The following is a 21,902-nucleotide window of genomic DNA, read 5'->3' on the forward strand; positions in this document are numbered from 1 at the left end:
CCTAGGGCTGCAGTAAACAATTATTTTAGTAATAGAGTATTCTACCGATTATTTTTACGATTAATCGAGTAATCTAATAAGAAAAAATAAATAGACTGTTTTCCTTTATAAAAACTCATCAGACCCCCTGCCATCAGTCCCCAACACCCTTCGTTCCCCCCTGTGCAATCAGCCCAAATGCATCAGTTCTCCTGAGTGCCATCAGTTCCGTTCCCCCAGTGCCTTCAGTTCTCCCCCCACGATGTGTGTATGTCAGGATGCAAAGCAGCGTTGTGCGAGCAGGCGGGTGACCACGGAGCGCGAGTAATAGCAAGCTCTTCACTCACACTCTGTGGTCACATGGCACAAACAAATCATCGATTCGAGGATTTTTTTCGTGTCGAGTAATGGTTTCAGCCCTACTCAGTCCCATTCACTTCTATGAGGCTGAGCTGTGCCTAGGCCACGTGACCGATGAACGTATTTTCATTGACCTAAGGAAATCTGAGTGAAGGCAGTGGAGCTACTGTGCCCAGCTGATCGGCAGGGGTCCAGAGGATAGGTCATCAGCATTAAAATCTTGGAAAACCCCTGTAAGGCATACAGAAAACACCACATATCCCCATAAAAGTTACATCCCCTGATAGCCTAGATCTGGGTGAGCCACCTATCCAAGAATCACCCAGATTGGTTCAGGAATTTCCTGGAAGTCTTATTTTTGCCCCACCGTGCACATGGTCACATGCCCCAAATAGTTCCAGTAAAAAGTCCATGGGGCAGAAACAGAGCCTTCGAAATCCCAATATGCCCAAAATGTGTCCCAGGGGCCATAGTCACAGGGCAAGAGGCCTCTCCAACTCCCAGTGACAAAAGGTACTTTCGCCACGTCACCGTTAAGGGGGGCGAGGCGCTGTAGAGGTCACCGTTAAGGGGGGCGAGGCGCTGTAGAGGTCACCGTTAAGGGGGCGAGGCGCTGTAGAGGTCACCGTTAAGGGGGGCGAGGCGCTGTAGAGGTCACCGTTAAGGGGGGCGAGGCGCTGTAGAGGTCACCGTTAAGGGGGGCGAGGCGCTGTAGAGGTCACCGTTAAGGGGGGCGAGGCGCTGTAGAGGTCACCGTTAAGGGGTGGCAATAATAATAAATAAAAAAAATTTAAAAAAAAAGTAACTAATAAAAATAAATAAAATAATCATGGGCACGGATGGCCCTTCTGGGCACCCTTGGAATGAATCCAATAGACACACAAACAGACCAACACTTCGTACTTGGCCGGAGAGATAACGGAACCTCTTGAACAGGAAGTGAAAGCGACTACTAACCACGTCTCACTCTGGAGCACCCGCTGCATCCATGTGCTACACAGAGCAGCCATTCATTGACCATTGTGTAATACTTAATTTCTCCTGTGGTGGCGCTGCAGGAATACCGAAAACTTGCTGCCCAGTTCTTCCTTATATTACAGGTGATCACTGGAGTATCCCTTTAAATAAAACACCGGCTAATTTATGTAAAGAGCTAATTTGCATTAAAGGGGCCAGGATCTCTTTTTTTAGGTCTATTGGCTCTAACTATGTACGCTACGTGGGCACTAGAAGTGTCAATCTAGGCTCCAAATATAGTGGGTCATGTGACCCCCACGCCCCCCTTCCCTTGGCTGATTGGCTACAAGGACTCGTCCCTACTATATAGGAGTCAGGAAGGCGGGGCTTACTTTCTCTCCCGTGATTAGTACAGCTCTGATTGAAAAATATTTAATTATACAAAGAATTGACAGAAAGACGGTCACGGTGAGAGGACCCCTTTAATCATGACATCACGCTAAGATACAACAATGGTAAATGATCAAACGTACACGGAGATCAGGTGGGCACTACAGAAAGGTCCTATGTGATTTCCCACAACTCCATGCACTTCAGCATTCTTTAACCACAGATGGACCTATAGCCCCCCCCCAATACTTTATACTGCAGCTCTGCTTTATGATAAAAAAATTAGTATAAGCTCAGGGTACATCTCAAGCTCCATCATTGCTAAGGAATCCCAGGTAACAGTGATCACAAGACAAAAGCGATGCCTTAACAAAAGACAGAAAGCTTGTACAGCGCTTCAATAAATCATTTTACAAGACATTTGACGCATTACTCAAAAACAGTGTCCCACGGCGATCATCCAGATGACAGAAGACATGACAAGAGATAGAAATGGCTCCAGTCTTTAGCATCAATTCCTCCATGCTACTGAAATAAATTAATTTGGCACCATGCGCCCCCTGCAGGGGAGTTTCGGGACTGCACGAAGATTTGGCCTATGATTCACAGTCCTCATGTTTTTACACTGATCACGGAAGTTTCCCTTGAAATGAACGAAAAAAATTAAGAATTCAACCAAAAATTCTGAGGAATCCGGTGGCAGAAATAATGTAGGAAGCCACCGATATGGCCGGAGACAAGACAGGGAAAAAAATAATGTCAGTAAAAGGAGTAAAGTTGGGTTTACAGTTTGGTTGGGAAATTCACCAGTTATTAGAGGTGGTCTCACAACTACAAGGAAAGGGATGCAATACGTTACCCCACCAAAATCAACGGGCAGAGGGTCACTGCAGACGTCCTCCATTATGCAGCTCATCTCAAGACGATGGGAGAACCCCCCCCCCCAGGACCTACTTATAGTGGGTATCTACAGGAGATGCCCTTATACGTAGACAGACGCCCCCCCTCCTCGTACCTTCTGGTCAGCATCGAGGTGAATCTGATTTTTTGCGCAGCTTTCCTGGTATGACATTCCGTAAGCCCATTTCCTCTATACATGCGCCGAGCACCAGGGCGGCATCACCATGTGCCAGGCGACTCCGGGCAGAGAGAGTGTTCTGCAGAGCAAGCAGCTCCATCTCCACTGAAAGGATGAAAGAGATGCAGCGTCACCAAGGACTCAACCATGACTATACTTGGCTCTGGCGTCATCACCTCGTGCCCCTCACCTGCCTGACGCTCTGCCGCCCTCTACCTCACCTGCCTGACGCTCTGCCGCCCTCTACCTCACCTGCCTGACGCTCTGCCGCCCTCTACCTCACCTGCCTGACGCTCTGCCGCCCTCACCTCGTGCCCCTCAGCTGCCTGACGCTCTGCCGCCCTCACCTCGTGCCCCTCAGCTGCCTGACGCTCTGCCGCCCTCCCCTCACCTGCCTGACGCTCTGCCGCCCTCCCCTCACCTGCCTGACGCTCTGCCGCCCTCCCCTCACCTGCCTGACGCTCTGCCGCCCTCCCCTCACCTGCCTGACGCTCTGCCGCCCTCCCCTCACCTGCCTGACGCTCTGCCGCCCTCCCCTCACCTGCCTGACGCTCTGCCGCCCTCCCCTCACCTGCCTGACGCTCTGCCGCCCTCCCCTCACCTGCCTGACGCTCTGCCGCCCTCCCCTCACCTGCCTGACGCTCTGCCGCCCTCCCCTCACCTGCCTGACGCTCTGCCGCCCTCCCCTCACCTGCCTGACGCTCTGCCGCCCTCCCCTCACCTGCCTGACGCTCTGCCGCCCTCCCCTCACCTGCCTGACGCTCTGCCGCCCTCCCCTCACCTGCCTGACGCTCTGCCGCCCTCCCCTCACCTGCCTGACGCTCTGCCGCCCTCCCCTCACCTGCCTGACGCTCTGCCGCCCTCCCCTCACCTGCCTGACGCTCTGCCGCCCTCCCCTCACCTGCCTGACGCTCTGCCGCCCTCACCTCACCTGCCTGACGCTCTGCCGCCCTCCCCTCACCTGCCTGACGCTCTGCCGCCCTCACCTCACCTGCCTGACGCTCTGCCGCCTGACGCTCTGCTGCCCTCACCTCGTGCACCTCACCTGCCTGACGCTCGGACGTCGTCTGTCCCAGTGTAGCTTGTGATTTCTCCAGCGACGTCTTCAGAATTTCTACTTCAGCCAGAAGCGCCTTTTCCTGCTGACAGCAAGTGGACAAGAGATCTTCAGCTTCCTTAATTCGCATTTCCAAGGCGTCACTGCAGAACAGAAAGACTGACGGATGCAACTCTCTGACGATGTTACAACATGTCAACTATGATTAGTCAGCTGAACTTAGCTGCAAATTCTAATGAGGTAAGAAGTCATCTAAAATCCACCTCTGGTCTCATCAGAGGCTCAAGTTGCTGCCCCCATGCTTTACACTACAGCTGTACTTGTTCTTACACACTTCAGGTAATCTAGACAGGAATCTCCTCAGGATATCAGTACATGGAGAGAGAACTAGAATGATTATAAACTACAGGAATCTAAGCCAGCACCGAGAAGGTGATTATAAAGGCCATCCTATATTATCTCCATTCACATCCACAGCTGCTATCATAGCAGCTTAAACGAGTTGTCCGCTTTTCACTATTGTGGACCGACCTGGTATGAGTGCTGCCTTCTGTTCAAACAGCTGATCGGCGGGGTGACGGAAGTCGGACCCCTGTCGATCGGCTATTGAGGACCTATCCTGAGGATAGGTCATCAATAGTAAAAAGCGGAAAACCCCTTTAACGCCTCCCGACCATCATGTGACCTAAATGCTTATCTCTAACGTCCGCCTAAGCTCCCACAATTCAAAAGAAACCAGAAGAATTCTGAAAATCCGTTTTAGATGTGAACAGAGAATAAGACATAACTTCTCATCAGTTAAGAGTTCAGAAAGTTACTGAACGTTCTATACAGACTGCAGCCATGGATATACGGCACGGCACACGCCAGTTCACTACAAGGTGATGAAATTCACTCCAGCAATGTATTAATCCAATAAGAGCGAAGGAAAGAAGCAAGCGGATTACCAGGACTCTGAGCTCCGAGCTTCACTTAATCTTTCCATTTCATGTGTCACCGCCTGGAGCTGCTGCTGCATTTTCTCTTCTTCTTCCAGAGCTTCCTGCAGATCCATAATCTGAGCCAACTGGGAGAAGAGAAACTCTCTGCTCAAACTTCTGAAGAAAGGAAGAATTAGGAGACTTATACACCACTCTAAGTAGAAGTCAGCTGGAGGCAAATTTATAAGGAGAACACGAGCATCTGAAATCTAATTTAAGGTGTAAATGATCTTAAATGTGTCAAATCAAGAAGTCCCTGCCCCTTTTTTTTGGAAAAGTGCTGTTAGTTGCACATTTTTGCAAAAACTGTCATAAAGCCTTGTACATGTGCACCGCTATATACATACATTACTTATCCTGTACCGATCCTGAGTTACATCCTGTATTATACTCCAGAGCTGCACTCACTATTCTGCTGGTGCAGTCACTGTGTACATACATTACTTATCCTGTACTGATCCTGAGTTACATCCTGTATTATACTCCAGAGCTGCACTCACTATTCTGCTGGTGGAGTCACTGTGTATATACATTACTTATCCTGTACTGATCCCGAGTTACATTCTGTATAATACTCCAGAGCTGAACTCACTATTCTGCTGGTGCAGTCACTGTGTCCATAATGACTTGTATGTCATGTATAAAATCTCCCAGCATTCCCTGCTTGTTCAGAGTCTATATATTGCTTGCTCTGGTAATCTGCATTCTGGGTGGTGTCATGTTTACACCAGGCACTATACAGCCATCTGTGTGGAATAATTACTACCCCTCCATCCCCGGTGACATGATTGTAGGTGATGATGCCCGGTGTTCGTACCTTTTAGCGGTCTCGGCCTCCTGGTTCTGCACCTCGGCTTTGGTCTTGCACATTTCCTCTCGTTTTGACCGGACCTGATCGGCTAAGAGCTGGACAATTTTCTGCACAAGAAATGCATTAAGATGATGATCCTGCTTTCCTGAAATCCTCTGTGCTGATAGAATCCTACATCATGTACAGCAGATAAGAAATCTGCTACACGTGACCTAAACCCAGAAGGGGCTGAAGACAAACCTTGAGTTCCTCCAAAGTGCAGGAGCAAAGATTTTCTTCATCCCCAGCAAGAAACTGCTCTAACAGATCCATCTGAAAGAAAGAATGAGAAACATCATGTGACCGCGGCGGCGCCGACTACGGTCCTGCTCACACAGCTGAGGCTTGGAACCGTGCAGGTGCCTAGTGTCCAGGACATGGATTCCTGCGGCATGCGGTGCGGAGATGGTGAACCAACCACGAGACCATAAAAAACAAAAAACACACGCCTTCATACAGGTGCAGACTAATTAAAAAAACTAGGGGGCTCAAAAAGAGAGCATAAAAAACTGCTCCCTCCTAAGGACCTGCAAGTAGTCAGCGTCCTAAAAAGGGGCTCTCAGGAACCAGGAAGGCTGAGTGCAAGGGTTAAAGAGCATTGACTGGCAGGATCATCCCTAGGAAACCACACTGTTTAACAGGGAGAAAAGCAATCCGATGCTTAGTTTTTGAGAAATCCAAATTTTTATATTTATGCTAATGAGGTGCTCGGAGCAGCGTTCCAACCTCCACCATCCCTCTCCCCCACTGATTACAGAGATGAGTATCCTCGCTGTTACCATACCTGGCCTTTAAATATTGCGCATGCGCTGGCAAGAGTCGAGTCGGCCCAGTTCGGATCTCAGAGCAGGGACAGCCAAATGAGATCCACTGCGCAGGCGCCGACAGTACTCTCGCAGGTGCATGCACCAGATTTCAGAGTCGGGCATCCAAACAGTGAGGAGGCCCAGACCTGTCAAATCCGTGGGGGAAGAAGGAGAGGCGAAGGGTGAAAACAGGGCGGGTGGTTGGAACGCTGCTCCGAAAAACCTCGTCAGCAGAAAAATAAAAGCAGGAATCTCTCAAATATGACACATCAGATTTCTGCAAGAGAGGGGTCATGGCATTCAGCAGGATCGACCCTATCAGGCAGTGTGATTTGCTAGGGTTGATCCCCTGTCACCAACACTCAGGCTCCCTCTCCTGCGCAGTGTGACGCGCCGCCTACGTGCAGGGCACCGCTGTGGCTGGTTAGTTACCTCAGCATCGGCAGCAGTCACACGCCTGAGGGTGGTGGAGGTGACATGCGTGTAGATGGCGTGTCACACTGCCGGTCCAGCAGAGTAGGGGGCTCAGTGCGGAGGGTTTTTCTATTTTATTTTTGTTAAATATATATATATAAAAGTTCCTGGCCTCGGAGAACTCCTTTAAAGGCAGTGTCCAGGAATAAGCAGTCTTTAGCTGATGCCGGTCTCCATAGACATTGCCTGGGGTCGTCAGCAGCAGCTTGCTGATGGTTTCCATTAAGCAGTTTGAGATTTTTTTTTTCCTTCTGCACAAAAAGGCAACAGGAAACAAACACTCCCATCATATCACATCTGCTGAGAGTACGAATTCAGACTAGATGTGGGGGTCCCCTTAATTTTAGAGGGGTCTGTCTCTAGTGTCCTCTCACCCCGCCCCCACAGTCCTGGGTCACACTGTGACAGACCCTCAGTAATGAGCAGCAGGCGCTGTGGTGCCCGTTCGTAAGAGCACTTACCGCCGGCAGCAGTCACGTGACCGTCCTCACAGCTGTGCGGCAGCGCGCCTGATTTCAAATGCATAGAACACAAACTTCCGGCCCCCTGGACCATAGAGTCCTGATCTCACCGGAAATGAGGGGATAGTCCGGGTACGGCCCGAGCGTCACCATAAAGATGTCGACATCCGGTGAGGCCGGCGGTTGCTATGGTTACAGAAAAGCGCCCTGCGCCTCGTTTACAGGCTGTTACCTAGAATAAAGTGCGTGTTCCCGTGTGACAAGTCATAACGCATAGTGTGCACGGGGAGGATGAAACCAGGGGGCACACAACGGGGCTGTATTGTTTTTAGAAAGCCCCCCCCCCCATCTGCCTTACTTTTTTAAGCCATCAAATAGGGTGTCCTAGATCAGGGGTCAGTAACCAGAGGCACTCCAGCTTATGTTAAACTACGACTCCCAGCAGGCTCCATTCACTTCTGTATGAGTTCTGAGCACAGCCTTGGTCCTGCAGTGAAGGCTAACCTCCGGAACTCCAGCTGTGGTGAAACTACGACTTCCAGCATGCTCCATTCATTTCTATAGAGTTCTGAGAACAGCCAAGCAAGTGTACAGCTGGCGTGCCAGAGGTTAGCCATCACAGGCCTAGGAAGTGTATATGCTGGGAGTTGTAGTCAATGTGGCATATTGCTGACCCCTGGGTCATGGGGTGCCGCTTCCTGCGCTTAAAAGGGTTTTATGAGATTTTAATATGGACGACCTATCCTCAGGACTGTAAGTCATCAGTATCTGAAGGGTGAGGGTCCGACACCCGGGATTCAGCCAGTTCCCTCAGGTTCTCCAGATCCGGTTGTTAAAATTACAGCGGCAGCTGGAGAGGAGCACGTCCATTCCATAGTTAAGCTCCTTAGGCTTTCTAAAAGTTGGGTGGTAAGTGTGTACCGTGTACATGGTGTATGTATATATGTGTGTGTATCGTGTATATATGTGTGTATACCGTGTATATACATGTGTGTGTGTACCGTGTATATGGTGTGTATATACATGTGTGTGTGTGTACCGTGTATATACATGTGTGTGTGTACCGTGTATATACATGTGTGTGTGTGTGTGTACCATGTATATGGTGTGTATATACATGTGTGTGTGTGTACCGTGTGTATGGTGTGTATATACATGTGTGTGTGTGTACCGTGTGTATGGTGTGTATATACATGTGTGTGTGTGTGTGTGTGTACCGTGTGTATGGTGTGTATATACATGTGTGTGTGTGTGTATGGTGTGTATATACATGTGTGTGTGTGTGTGTATGGTGTGTATATACATGTGTGTGTGTGTGTATGGTGTGTATATACATGTGTGTGTACCATGTATATGGTGTGTATATACATGTGTGTGTACCATGTATATGGTGTGTATATACATGTGTGTGTACCATGTATATGGTGTGTATATACATGTGTGTGTACCATGTATATGGTGTGTATATACATGTGTGTGTGTGTGTGTACCGTGTATATGGTGTGTGTATATATGTGTGTGTGTACCGTGTATGTGTATATATATATATGTGTGTACCGTGTGTATATACATGTGTGTGTACCATGTATATGGTGTGTATATATGTGTGTGTGTGTGTGTGTACCGTGTATATGGTGTGTATATATGTGTGTGTGTACATACAGTACAGACCAAAAGTTTGGACACACCTTCTCATTCAAAGAGATTTTTTTATTTTCATGACTATGAAAATTGGAGATTCACACTGAAGGCATCAAAACTATGAATAAACACATGTGGAATTATATACATAACAAAAAAGTGTGAAACAACTGAAAATATGTCATATTCTAGGTTCTTCAAAGTAGCCACCTTTTGCTTTGATTGCTGCTTTGCACACTCTTGGCATTCTCTTGATGAGCTTCCAGAGGTAGTCGCCTGAAATGGTTTTCACTTCACAGGTGTGCCCTGTCAGGTTTAATAAGTGGGATTTCTTGCCTTATAAGGGCTCATTCACACCTGCGTTCTTGCCTTCCGGCATAGAGTTCCGTCGTCGGGGCTCTATGCCGGAAGAATCCTGATCAGTTTTATCCTAATGCATTCTGAATAGAGTGAAATCCGTTCAGGATGCATCAGGATGTCTTCAGTTCCGGAACGGAACGTTTTTTGGCCGGAGAAAATACCGCAGCATGCTGCGCTTTTTGCCCCGGCCAAAAATCCAGAAGACTTGCCGCAAGGCCGGATCCGGAATTAATGCCCATTGAAAGGCATTGATCCGGATCCGGCCTTAAGCTAATTGTCGTTTCGGCGCATTGCTGGATCCGACGTTTAGCTTTTTCTGAATGGTTACCATGGATGCCAGGACGCTAAAGTCCTGGCAGCCATGGTAAAGTGTAGTGGGGAGTGGGGGAGCAGCATACTTACCGTCCGTGCGGCTCCCGGGGCGCTCCAGAGTGACGTCAGGGCGCCCCAAGCGCATGGATGACGTGATCGCATGGCACGTCATCCATGCGCATGGGGCGCTCTGACGTCATTCTGGAGCGCCCCGGGAGCCGCACGGACTGTAAGTATACCGCTCCCCCGCTCCCCACTACTACTATGGCAACCAGGACTTTAATAGCGTCCTGGCTGCCACAGTAAGGCCCCTTTCACACGGGCGAGTTTTCCGTGCGGGTGCGATGCGTGCGGTGAACGCATTGCACCCGCACTGAATCCTGACCCATTCATTTCTATGGGGCTGTGCACACGAGCGGTGATTTTCACGCATCACTTGTGCGTTGCGTGAAAATCGCAGCATGCTCCTCTTTGTGCGTTTTTCACGTAACGCAGGCCCTATAGAAATGAATGGGGTTGCGTGAAAATCGCATGCATCCGCAAGCAAGTGCGGATGCGGTGCGATTTTCACGCATGGGTTCTAGGTGACAGTCTATTCACTGTATTATTTTCCCTTATAACATGGTTATAAGGGAAAATAATAGCATTCTGACTACAGAATGCATAGTATAATAGTGCTGGAAGGGTTAAAAATAATAAAAAAGTTAACTCACCTTCTCCTCTTGTTAGCGTAGATCCCGGTCTGTTCTTTAGCTGTGGCTAAAGGACCTTTGATGACGTCAGATCACATGCTCTATCACCACGGTGATGGACCATGTGATTGGAGCATGTGATCTGACGTCACCTCAGGTCATTCAGTCCACAGCTAAAGAACAGACCGGGATCTACGCTAACAAGAGGAGAAGGTGAGTTAACTTTTTTATTATTTTTAACCCTTCCAGCACTATTATACTATGCATTCTGTAGTCAGAATGCTATTATTTTCCCTTATAACCATGTTATAAGGGAAAATAATACAATCTACAGAACATCAATCCCAAGCCCGAACTTCTGTGAAGAAGTTCAGGTCTGGGTACCAAACATGCGCGACTTTTCTCACGCGAGTGCAAAACGCATGACAATGTTTTGCACTCGCGCGGAAAAATCGTGCATTTTCCCGCAACGCACCCGCCTCTTATCCGGGCAAAAAACATGACGCCCGTGTGAAAGAGGCCTAACACTGAAAGCATTTTGAAGACAGATCCGTCTTCAAATGCTTTCAGTACACTTGCGTTTTTCCGGATCCGGCGTGTAATTCCGGCAAGTGGAGTACACGCCGGATCCGGACAACGCAAGTGTGAAAGAGGCCTAAATGGGGTTGGGACCATCAGTTGCGTTGTGGAGAAGTCGGGTGGATACACAGCTGATAGTCCTACTGAATAGACTGTTAGAATTTGTATTATGGCAAGAAAAAAGCAGCTAAGTAAAGAAAAACGAGTGGCCATCATTACTTTAAGAAATGAAGGTCAGTCAGTCCGAAAAATTGGGAAAACTTTGAAAGTGTCCCCAAGTGCAGTCACAAAAACCATCAAGCGCTACAAAGAAACTGGCTCACATGCGTACCGCCCCAGGAAAGGAAGACCAAGAGTCACCTCTGCTGCGGAGGAGAAGTTCATCCGAGTCACCAGCCTCAGAAATCGCAGGTTAACAGCAGCTCAGATTAGAGACCAGGTCAATGCCACACAGAGTTCTAGCAGCAGACACATCTCTAGAACAACTGTTAAGAGGAGACTGTGTGAATCAGGCCTTCATGGTAGAATATCTGCTAGGAAACCACTGCTAAGGACAGGCAACAAGCAGAAGAGACTTGTTTGGGCTAAAGAACACAAGGAATGGACATTAGACCAGTGGAAATCAGTGCTTTGGTCTGATGAGTCCAAATTTGAGATCTTTGGTTCCAACCACCGTGTCTTTGTGCGACGCAGAAAAGGTGAACGGATGGACTCTACATGCCTGGTTCCCACCGTGAAGCATGGAGGAGGAGGTGTGATGGTGTGGGGGTGCTTTGCTGGTGACACTGTTGGGGATTTATTCAAAATTGAAGGCATACTGAACCAGCATGGCTACCACAGCATCTTGCAGCGGCATGCTATTCCATCCGGTTTGCGTTTAGTTGGACCATCATTTATTTTTCAACAGGACAATGACCCCAAAGACACCTCCAGGCTGTGTAAGGGCTATTTGACCATGAAGGAGAGTGATGGGGTGCTGCGCCAGATGACCTGGCCTCCACAGTCACCGGACCTGAACCCAATCGAGATGGTTTGGGGTGAGCTGGACCGCAGAGTGAAGGCAAAAGGGCCAACAAGTGCCAAGCATCTCTGGGAACTCCTTCAAGGCTGTTGGAAGACCATTTCAGGTGACTACCTCTTGAAGCTCATCCAGAGAATGCCAAGAGTGTGCAAAGCAGTAATCAAAGCAAAAGGTGGCTACTTTGAAGAACCTAGAATATGACATTTTCAGTTGTTTCACACTTTTTTGTTATGTATATAATTCCACATGTGATAATTCATAGTTTTGATGCCTTCAGTGTGAATCTACAATCTTCATAGTCATGAAAATAAAGAAAACTCTTTGAATGAGGTGTGTCCAAACTTTTGGTCTGTACTGTATGTGTGTGTACCGTGTTTATGGTGTATGTATGTGTGTGTACCGTGTACAGGGGAAACAAAAAATTAGAATATGGTGCAAAAGTTCATTTATTTCAGTAATGCAACTTAAAATTCGAATTTTGTGAAAAGGTTCAATATTCTAGGCTCAAAGTGTCGCCCTCTAGACGGCTGATTAATCCATACCCCCTGAGCAAAGGAGACCTGAGATTGTGACTTTGGGGTTACATAACCTATAAGCCATAATCATCCAAATAAAGGCTTGAAATATCTCGCTTTGCCTGTAATGAGTCTCATATATTAGTTTCACCTTTTAAGTTGCATTACTGAAAAATATGAACTTTGCACAATATTCACATTTTTGGAGTTTTACCTCTATATGGTGTATTTATGTGCGTGTACTGTGTATACGGTGTATGTACAGGTCCTTCTCAAAAAATTAGCATATTGTGATAAAGTTCATTATTTTCTGTAATGTACTGATAAACATTAGACTTTCATATATTTTAGATTCATTACACACCAACTGAAGTAGTTCAAGCCTTTTATTTTTTTAATATTGATGATTTTGGCATACAGCTCATGAAAACCCAAGATTCCTATCTCAAAAAATTAGCATATCATGAAAAGGTTCTCTAAACGAGCTATTAACCTAATCATCTGAATCAACTAATTAACTCTAAACACCTGCAAAAGATTCCTGAGGCTTTTAAAAACTCCCAGCCTGGTTCATTACTCCAAACCGCAATCATGGGTAAGACTGCCGACCTGACTGCTGTCCAGAAGGCCATCATTGACACCCTCAAGCAAGAGGGTAAGACACAGAAAGACATTTCTGAAGGAATAGGCTGTTCCCAGAGTGCTGTATCAAGGCACCTCAGTGGGAAGTCTGTGGGAAGGAAAAAGTGTGGCAGAAAACGCTGCACAACGAGAAGAGGTGACCGGACCCTGAGGAAGATTGTGGAGAAGGACCGATTCCAGACCTTGGGGGACCTGCGGAAGCAGTGGACTGAGTCTGGAGTAGAAACATCCAGAGCCCCCGTGTACAGGCGTGTGCAGGAAATGGGCTACAGGTGCCGCATTCCCCAGGTCAAGCCACTTTTGAACCAGAAACAGCGGCAGAAGCGCCTGACCTGGGCTACAGAGAAGCAGCACTGGACTGTTGCATGTCATTCGGAAATCAAGGTGCCAGAGTCTGGAGGAAGACTGGGGAGAGGGAAATGCCAAAATGCCTGAAGTCCAGTGTCAAGTACCCACAGTCAGTGATGGTCTGGGGTGCCATGTCAGCTGCTGGTGTTGGTCCACTGTGTTTTATCAAGGGCAGGGTCAATGCAGCTAGCTATCAGGAGATTTTGGAGCACTTCATGCTTCCATCTGCTGAAAAGCTTTATGGAGATGAAGATTTCATTTTTCAGCACGACCTGGCACCTGCTCACAGTGCAAAAACCACTGGTAAATGGTTTACTGACCATGGTATTACTGGGCTCAATTGGCCTGCCAACTCTCCTGACCTGAACCCCATAGAGAATCTGTGGGATATTGGGAAGAGAAAGTTGAGAGACGCAAGACCCAACACCCTGGATGAGCTTAAGGCCGCTATCGAAGCATCCTGGGCCTCCATAACACCTCAGCAGTGCCACAGGCTGATTGCCTCCATGCCACGCCGCATTGAAGCAGTCATTTCTGCAAAAGGATTCCCGACCAAGTATTGAGTGCATAACTGAACATAATTATTTGAAGGTTGACTTTTTTTGTATTAAAAACACTTTTCTTTTATTGGTCGGATGAAATATGCTAATTTTGTGAGATAGGAAGTTTGGGTTTTCATGAGCTGTATGCCAAAATAATCAATATTAAAACAATAAAAGGCTTGAACTACTTCAGTTGGTGTGTAATAAATCTAAAATATATGAAAGTCTAATGTTTATCAGTACATTACAGAAAATAATGAACTTTATCACAATATGCTAATTTTTTGAGAAGGACCTGTATATGTAAACTTGTGCTGTGATGCCACGTGTCCGTCGTTGAGCAGGGAACCTGTTAAAAATTTGAATCCCACCCCTGCCCGGGACCCGTCCGATCAGCTGTTCAGCGCCACAGCACTCTCTGCTTTCCCTAGGCTGAGTGACGACACGTTCATCGGTCACATGACCTAGACGCAGCACTATACAATGTACGGCGCTGTGCACGGCCCACACAGGAGCACGAAACAGCTGATCAGCGGGAGCCCGGGGTGTCGGACCCCCACCCATCAGATACTGATGACCTATCGTGAATAAAGGCTTTCTGTTGAAAAGTTTCTGAAAATCCCTTTAAACTAAAACTGAAACTGAAAGCAAAATCTTTGTCGCACTCGCTGTGGAAATCAGAGGCTGCCCCTGGCGTTCCTGCTGCGGTCTATTCTCATTACATCAGGCTGATCTGTGCGTCGCGAAGTTCATGCAATTCAATTTCACACGCAAATAAAAAAATAAAAAAAACTGCTATATACACTAGCGCCAGTTTTCAATTTACGCCGATGGGTCGGGCTCGTCTTTTGCAGAATGAGTTCTATTTTTTATGCCACCAATTTGGGGAGCTTCTAATTTATTAACTTTCTGGGCGGGAATAAGAAAATAATGACCCCTTTTATTAAATGTGCCGCTCACTGTGCGGCCAGAATAAATGAGTTCTGAGGTTCCCACATCCTAAGGCCTCCTGCACACGACCGTATGGCTCTTTCAGGGTTTTGCGGAACGTTTTTCACAAATCCGTTGTTCCGTTTTTTGTTTAAAAACACATAAAAAAAAAACACTTTTCGCCGTATTCTGGCAGAGCTGTACAAAGCATTGTTTTAGCAGGACGAGCTTCCATTTTCTGGAAACAGGATGAAGAAAACCAGCAATTCTGTTAATGTTTTTATTAACAATTTTCTTTCTGCAGAAAAAAATCTGAGAGGAATTAAAAAAGACAAAAGGGCGAGGTACTGAACCAGAGGTGGGAGACCAATGAAAGGTAAAAACAACGGGTGTAGTAAAGTGCCTGGTATAAAGATGGCAACACTAAAAATACAAATCACCCGAGCAAGCAATGTACAGACACTGAACAAGCAGGGGATGCAGAGAGATTTTATACAAGACCAACAAGTCATCTGTGTACACAGCTCTGGAGTATAATACAGGATGTAAGCCCGGATCAGTAATGTATGTACACATCGACTCCACCAGCAGAATAATGAATGCAGCTCTGGAGTATAATACAGGATGTAACTCAGGATCAGTACAGGATAAGTAATGTATGTACACAGTGACTGCACCAGCAGAATAGTGAGTGCAGCTCTGGAGTATAATACAGGATGTAACTCAGGATCAGTACAGGATAAGTAATGTATGTACACAGTGACTGCACCAGCAGAATAGTGAGTGCAGCTCTGAAGTATAATACAGGATGTAACTCAGGATCAGTACAGGATAAGTAATGTATGTACACAGTGACTGCACTAGCAGAATAGTGAGTGCAGCTCTGGAGTATAATACAGGATGTAACTCAGGATCAGTGCAGGATAAGTAATGTATGTACACAGTGACTGCACCAGCAGAATAGTGAGTGCAGCTCTGGAGTATAATGCAGGATGTAACTCAGGATCAGTACAGGATAAGTAATGTATGTACACAGTGACTGCACTAGCAGAATAGTGAGTGCAGCTCTGGAGTATAATACAGGATGTAACTCCGGATCAGTGCAGGATAAGTAATGTATGTACACAGTGACTGCACCAGCAGAATAGTGAGTGCAGCTCTGGAGTATAATACAGGATGTAACTCAGGATCAGTACAGGATAAGTAATGTATGTACACAGTGACTGCACTAGCAGAATAGTGAGTGCAGCTCTGGAGTATAATACAGGATGTAACTCCGGATCAGTGCAGGATAAGTAATGTATGTACACAGTGACTGCACCAGCAGAATAGTGAGTGCAGCTCTGGAGTATAATACAGGATGTAACTCAGGATCAGTACAGGATAAGTAATGTATGTACACAGTGACTGCACCAGCAGAATAGTGAGTGCAGCTCTGGAGTATAATACAGGATGTAACTCAGGATCAGTGCAGGATAAGTAATGTATGTACACAGTGACTGCACCAGCAGAATAGTGAGTGCAGCTCTGGAGTATAATACAGGATGTAACTCAGGATCAGTACAGGGATAGGAATAACGCCACTTTTTATATAATCTGGAAAACATTGTTCAGAGGCGGATATACCCTGCAGTTATTTGCAGTATACTGGACGTGTGGTGTTTTTAGTACCAGAACTCAGTAATATGTAAATGAGAGGATAATAGGTAATTATTTATCTTTAATTATGAAATATTAACAAAATAAGACTACAAAAATAACATTTCACGTCGCTGTACAGTGAAGCTTCCAGGTTCAGAAGTAGTCCTCTATTTTCCTTTTCTTACACAGATTTCCTTCTTGAATTCCTTGGTCAAACTCTTCACAGGCCTCGAGCAGCAGAGCTTCATCTGCGTCATCCGCCGCCCCGTCCTCTGAAAACGACCTCTGGAAAAGGTCATATATGGTCTTCTGTTTGGGGTCCTGTAGTAAATACCACATTAGGTGAGAATTAGGGTGCATTCACACGACAGTCCACAAATTGCGGATCCGCAAAATACGGATGTCGGCCGTGTGCGTTCCGCATTTTGCGCACCGCACATGGCCGGTGCTATATAGAGAATGCCTATTCTTGTCCGCAACAGCCGGACAAGAATAGGACATGCTCTATATTTTTTGCGGTGCCGCGGTACGGAGCAACGGACGCGGACAGCACACGGTGTGCTATCCGCATCTTTTGCGGCCCCATTAAAATGAATAGGTCCTCACCTGTTCCGCAAAATTGCGGAACGGATGCAGATCCATTTACACGGTCGTGTGAATGCACCATAAAACGATATACATAAAGCATGTAGCATACCGACATACAGACAAATAAATCCTAGAGTCTGACATAGGGTTCGTCACGATACCAAAATTTTGATTAGATTTCGATACCATAAAAAAGTATTGCGATACTCAATACCACGCAAAAAAAATAAAAACACCAAAAAAGCTGCGTGCATTCCATATTTTATGGAACGTCTGGCTAATAGAACAGTCCTATGCTATTTTTTGGGGGAGACAAGGTGACTAAAAATGGCAATTCACGCGTAGAGGAAATATTCGTTGCGTAGAGGAAATATATTTTTTAATATTTTAATAGTTCACACTTTTTTGGGGCGTGGCGATATGTAAAATGTGTTTTTTATTGTTTTGGTGGTTTTTTTTTACTTTTTATTTAATAACTATTAACCCTCTTAGGGACTAGAACCCTTGCCCTATTCACCCTAATAGAGCTCTATTAGGACCTTACACACAGCAGCAGGGAGGTTACCATGGCAGCCACGGCTTCAGTAGCAACCTGGCTGCCATGGTAACCGATTGGCAGTGTAATCTGTCACTGCTACTAATGAAGAGGAGGGGACCCTGTGTGCCACCAATGATGCTAATACTGGGGGGGGGGGGGGAGGGGGGGAGGGCGCACTGCGCCAAAAATGGTTTACAATTTATAATACTAGGGAGGGGGGGTGCACTGCGCCACCAATGATACTGATACTGGGGGGGAGGGAGGGTGCACTGCGCAACCAATGGTTTATAAATTTTTAACACTAGGGGGGGCGCCACCAATGAATGTAAAATACATAAATTCAAGTATAGGCAGCGGGCCAGGCATGTGCCGGCGGCGGTATCACAGACCCGGCCTCAATAACAGGGCATGCGATCCACCGAACCGCGGACAATTAACCCCTCAGGCGTGGTACCTGAGCGGCTAATTGCTGTTATTGAGGCCGGGTCTGTGATACCGCCACCGACACATGCCTGGCCCGCTGCCTATACTTGAATTTATGTATTTTACATTCATTGGTGGCGCAGTGGCCACAGCCCCTCCCCTCCTCCTCTCTGCTATCTCCCCATTGGTGGCGCAGTGGCCACAGCCCCTCCCCTGCTATCTCCCCATTGGTGGCACCAGAAGCCGCATCACAGTGGGGAGGGAGGGACTGCCTCCTTCTCCACTGTGCTAGTGAAGAGAACATGGTGTGCGCTTAGAGCGGCGGGTGCCATGCTCTTACAACCCTTTAAAAAAAAAAAAATCGTCCCCATATGTTTGCTATTGCCGCGTCCGTAACGACCAGGACTACATAAATATCATGTAAATTATTCCCTACGGTGAACACTGTAAAAAAAATAAAAGACAGAATTGCTAATTTATTCTTAGTTGCCACCGACAAAATGTAATAACAAGCGATCAGAAAGCGCCGTTTACTCCAACACGATACCAATGAAAAATACAAGTCGTCCCGCAAAAATCAAGCCCTCACACAACTCCATAGAAAGAAAAATACAAAAGTTATGGGTCTTGGGAAGCAGCAATGCAAAAACATTTTTTTCTTTTAAAGGGTTTCTACCACCAGAAATACCGTTATGTTGCTGACTGACGGTAGCGATGCGCTAACGGTATTTCTGGTGGTAGTAACCATTTAAAATAAAGGGGTTTTATTGCAAAAAAGTAGTAAAATGTAAAAAAAAAAAAAATAATATATCTATTTGGTATCACTGTAATCGTACTGACCCACAGAATAAAGATATTATGTTATTTATACCGAAAAATAAACGCTGTAAAATTCATGACGTAAAAACGTAGTGCTAGTATTGCTGTTTTTCCCATCTCCCTCCCAGAAAGAGTTAATAAAAGCTAATCAGAAAGTTATGTGTACCCCAAAATGGCGCCATTAAAAACTACAACTTGTCCCGCAAAAAACAAGCCCTATATAGATGAAAAAATAAAAAAAAGTTATAGGTCTTGAAACGCGATGATGAAAAAAAAAGGAAGAAAAACACTGTCAGTAAGGCCCAAAACAGGCTGGTCACTAAGGGGTTAAAGGGGTGGTATGATGAAAGAAAATACTTTGGGGGTCATTTATCAAACTGGTGCAAAGTAGAACTGGTTTAGTTGCCCACAGCAACCAATCAGATTCCACCTTTCATTTTCCAAAGGAGCTGTCAAAAATGAAAGGTGGGATCTGATTGGTTGCTATGGGGCAAAGAAACCAGTTCTACTTTACACCAGTTTGAGAAGTACTAAACTGCGCTACTCGGACATCCCGCGTCATATAAGTCCCCAACACAGGGAAGGAAGAGCTATCTACCAGCTGAAACACTGTCAGAACAGCTACAGCAGGAACACAATACTGCTGCTGCCAGTTTACGCTGTATATGACTAAAACTTTTATTTTACACCTGCGAAACAACAGTTTTCCTTTTGTCTGACAACCCCTTTCTGGGTAGCTGCAAACACTGCTTTTATTATTGCAAAATCCGCGTGTACGGTATGCAAAGTTTTCTGCAGATTTTTCCTGTCTATATTGAAAGGGGTGAAATTCACATGTTTCAGATTTAGGAATCTGCAGTACAGGTCAATTTTTGTGCAGGAAAATGTCTGCATCATGTAGGTGAGATTTGTTAAAGGGGGTGTCAGGAGGAAACCGAACACCACAAGGGATCCTTACGCAGAAAGAACTGAGCATTCCTTATCTGATCTGATCCCGCCACCGCTCCAGTTCTCCCAGCCAGGCTCTGTTTACCTGGCTGCAGAGGTGACATCACATTGACAACACGTGAGGTCACTGCTGCAGCCGATCAATGGCTGCTTTGGTACACTGCCGAGGCAAGTGATTGGCTGCAGCAGACACGTGTTGTCGTCATGACAACAGCGCAGCCTGCTTAACAGAGTCCAGCTGGAAGAACTATGCACGGTGATGCAAACAAAAAAAAAAATTTTCTTTTTTCATCAGACCAGACCCCCCCCCCCCAATCTTTCTCAAACCGCAGATCAGATCACCCCATCTTTATCAGACCTCAGATGAAACAGTAAAATAAATAAAACAACTTACCTCTCCTGCTCCAGACGGCACACTCTTCCTGTACTCTCCGCTCCCTGGTCTTCTGCAGGTGCCCTGATTTCATAGTGCACGCCTACATGCACTACGTTCTGACCCTATACGCAGTCAGGATACAGCACAGAGGGCGCCCAGAAGAAGACCAGGGAGCGGTGAGTACAGCCAGGGCTAGTGGTGCTATACTCACCGCTCCCTGCACCTCCTGCATACTAATGAGTCTCTCCATAATGAAAGCGCTCATTACTATTCACTTTATAAGACATAATGCTTTTTTTCCACCACTTTCGGAGAAAAAAAAGTGCATCTTAAAAAGCGAAAGATACGGTAATTCTGCAGAAGGACCCCATGTTTTGTCCGGTTTCTTCCTGAAAGCAGACAACCCCTTTTATATCCCATGTACATAGCTGGTACTGTAATACAAGGTCCTCAGGACTGGTGACAGATAGGACACAGTATAGTCATGTGTAGATGTGAGCTCTCTTCTGACCTTATAGAAATAGTCAGCGGCTTCTGTTGTTTCTGAAAAATTAGCCTCTGACAGACCCGCCTGGCCCAAGATCTTGATCTTTTCCTGAATCATCGGCCTGTTGAAAAGCAGGAAAATCAGAGCTCAGTCTAAAGCAACATCATACTATAAATATCGGTAACAATGGAGATGGCTACGACAAAAAGCGATTGTAGCCCTGAAAAAAATAACGTATCTGTCCTTTTATTTTTACTTTTATCCATAGATATTTTTTTTACGCCTTTTTACCACAAGTAGTCGTCCGCTGTTCCTTTTGCCACCAGGTAGTGAATATTCACGGAGCTGGTCTGTCCTATTCTGTGGACCCGATCTTCTGCTTGAATCAAAACCTACAAAAAAAGATTTATAAAGCTCGAATAACATTGAGTATACAGTCAGTATTTTTAATCTGATAATCCAGAAATTCTTTTATCTACGGGAGCTTCCAGATAAGTAATTATCACTTACTTATTGTAGCTGGATTTCATGCGTTTCCTCCTGAATCCCGGAATACCCCTTTATCGGGTTATAGTAACATCCCTGAGCTCTAGGGCAGTAAAGAAGTTAGACACAAGCCCTGGAGGTCTAGGGCAGTGAAATAGTTAATATCTGCATGCTTGGTGGTTTAGGGCAGAGAAGGGGTTAATATCCAAATCCCTGTAGTCTAGTGCAAAGAAGGGTACAACTCTAGTTTCCTCTGGGGTCTAGGGCGGAGAAATGGTTATTTCTCAAATCTGTGGCAGTCTAGGGAAGGGAAAGGGTTAATTTCCAAATGCATGGTAGCATCCTCTGAGGTCTTGTGCAAAGAAAGGGCTATTACCAGTATCTCTGGCGTGACAGACAAGGGGTTAATGCCCAAATCCTTGCTGCTATGGGGTAGAAAAAAAAAAAAAAAGTTTAATGTCTAAATCCCTGGAAGTCTAATGAAATAAAAAGGTGTTAAATGTCAGTATCCCTTATGGTCTAGGGCAGAGAAGGGTTAATGTCAAATCCCTGGTGGTCTAGTGCTGCGGTTAATTCTTCATATGGGGGTCTAGTGGTCACTCTCCTCTCCAGCGCAAGCAGT

The 21,902-nt window shown here is 46.3% G+C and overlaps 2 protein-coding genes across 2 annotated transcripts in view; both read right to left on the minus strand.

Annotated features, from left to right (window-relative positions):
• Positions 1–1,759: 1,759 nt before the first annotated feature.
• On the minus strand, positions 1,760–7,371 carry LOC122945201. The gene is made up of 7 exons (XM_044304147.1): positions 7,306–7,371; positions 5,853–5,924; positions 5,619–5,719; positions 4,769–4,918; positions 3,810–3,964; positions 2,702–2,869; positions 1,760–2,329 (listed from the first exon to the last, which is right to left on the minus strand). The coding sequence occupies exons 2-6, from the start codon at positions 5,922–5,924 to the stop codon at positions 2,709–2,711; spliced, it is 639 nt and encodes a 212-aa protein (XP_044160082.1). The 5' UTR covers positions 7,306–7,371; the 3' UTR covers positions 1,760–2,329; positions 2,702–2,708.
• Positions 7,372–16,674: 9,303 nt separating this feature from the next.
• Positions 16,675–21,902, minus strand: part of SMARCAL1 (SWI/SNF related, matrix associated, actin dependent regulator of chromatin, subfamily a like 1) — a 32,419-nt gene continuing 27,191 nt past the window's right edge. Inside the window, exons 15-17 of the mRNA XM_044304064.1 lie at positions 21,086–21,186; positions 20,819–20,915; positions 16,675–16,936 (exon numbers count right to left, since the gene is read on the minus strand). Of these exons, the coding sequence (XP_044159999.1) occupies positions 16,769–16,936; positions 20,819–20,915; positions 21,086–21,186 (366 nt within the window). The 3' untranslated portion in view covers positions 16,675–16,768. The remainder of the gene's footprint in view (positions 16,937–20,818; positions 20,916–21,085; positions 21,187–21,902) is intronic.

Source organism: Bufo gargarizans, chromosome 8 (genome assembly GCF_014858855.1).
Source record: "Bufo gargarizans isolate SCDJY-AF-19 chromosome 8, ASM1485885v1, whole genome shotgun sequence".
Lineage (NCBI taxonomy): Eukaryota > Metazoa > Chordata > Amphibia > Anura > Bufonidae > Bufo > Bufo gargarizans.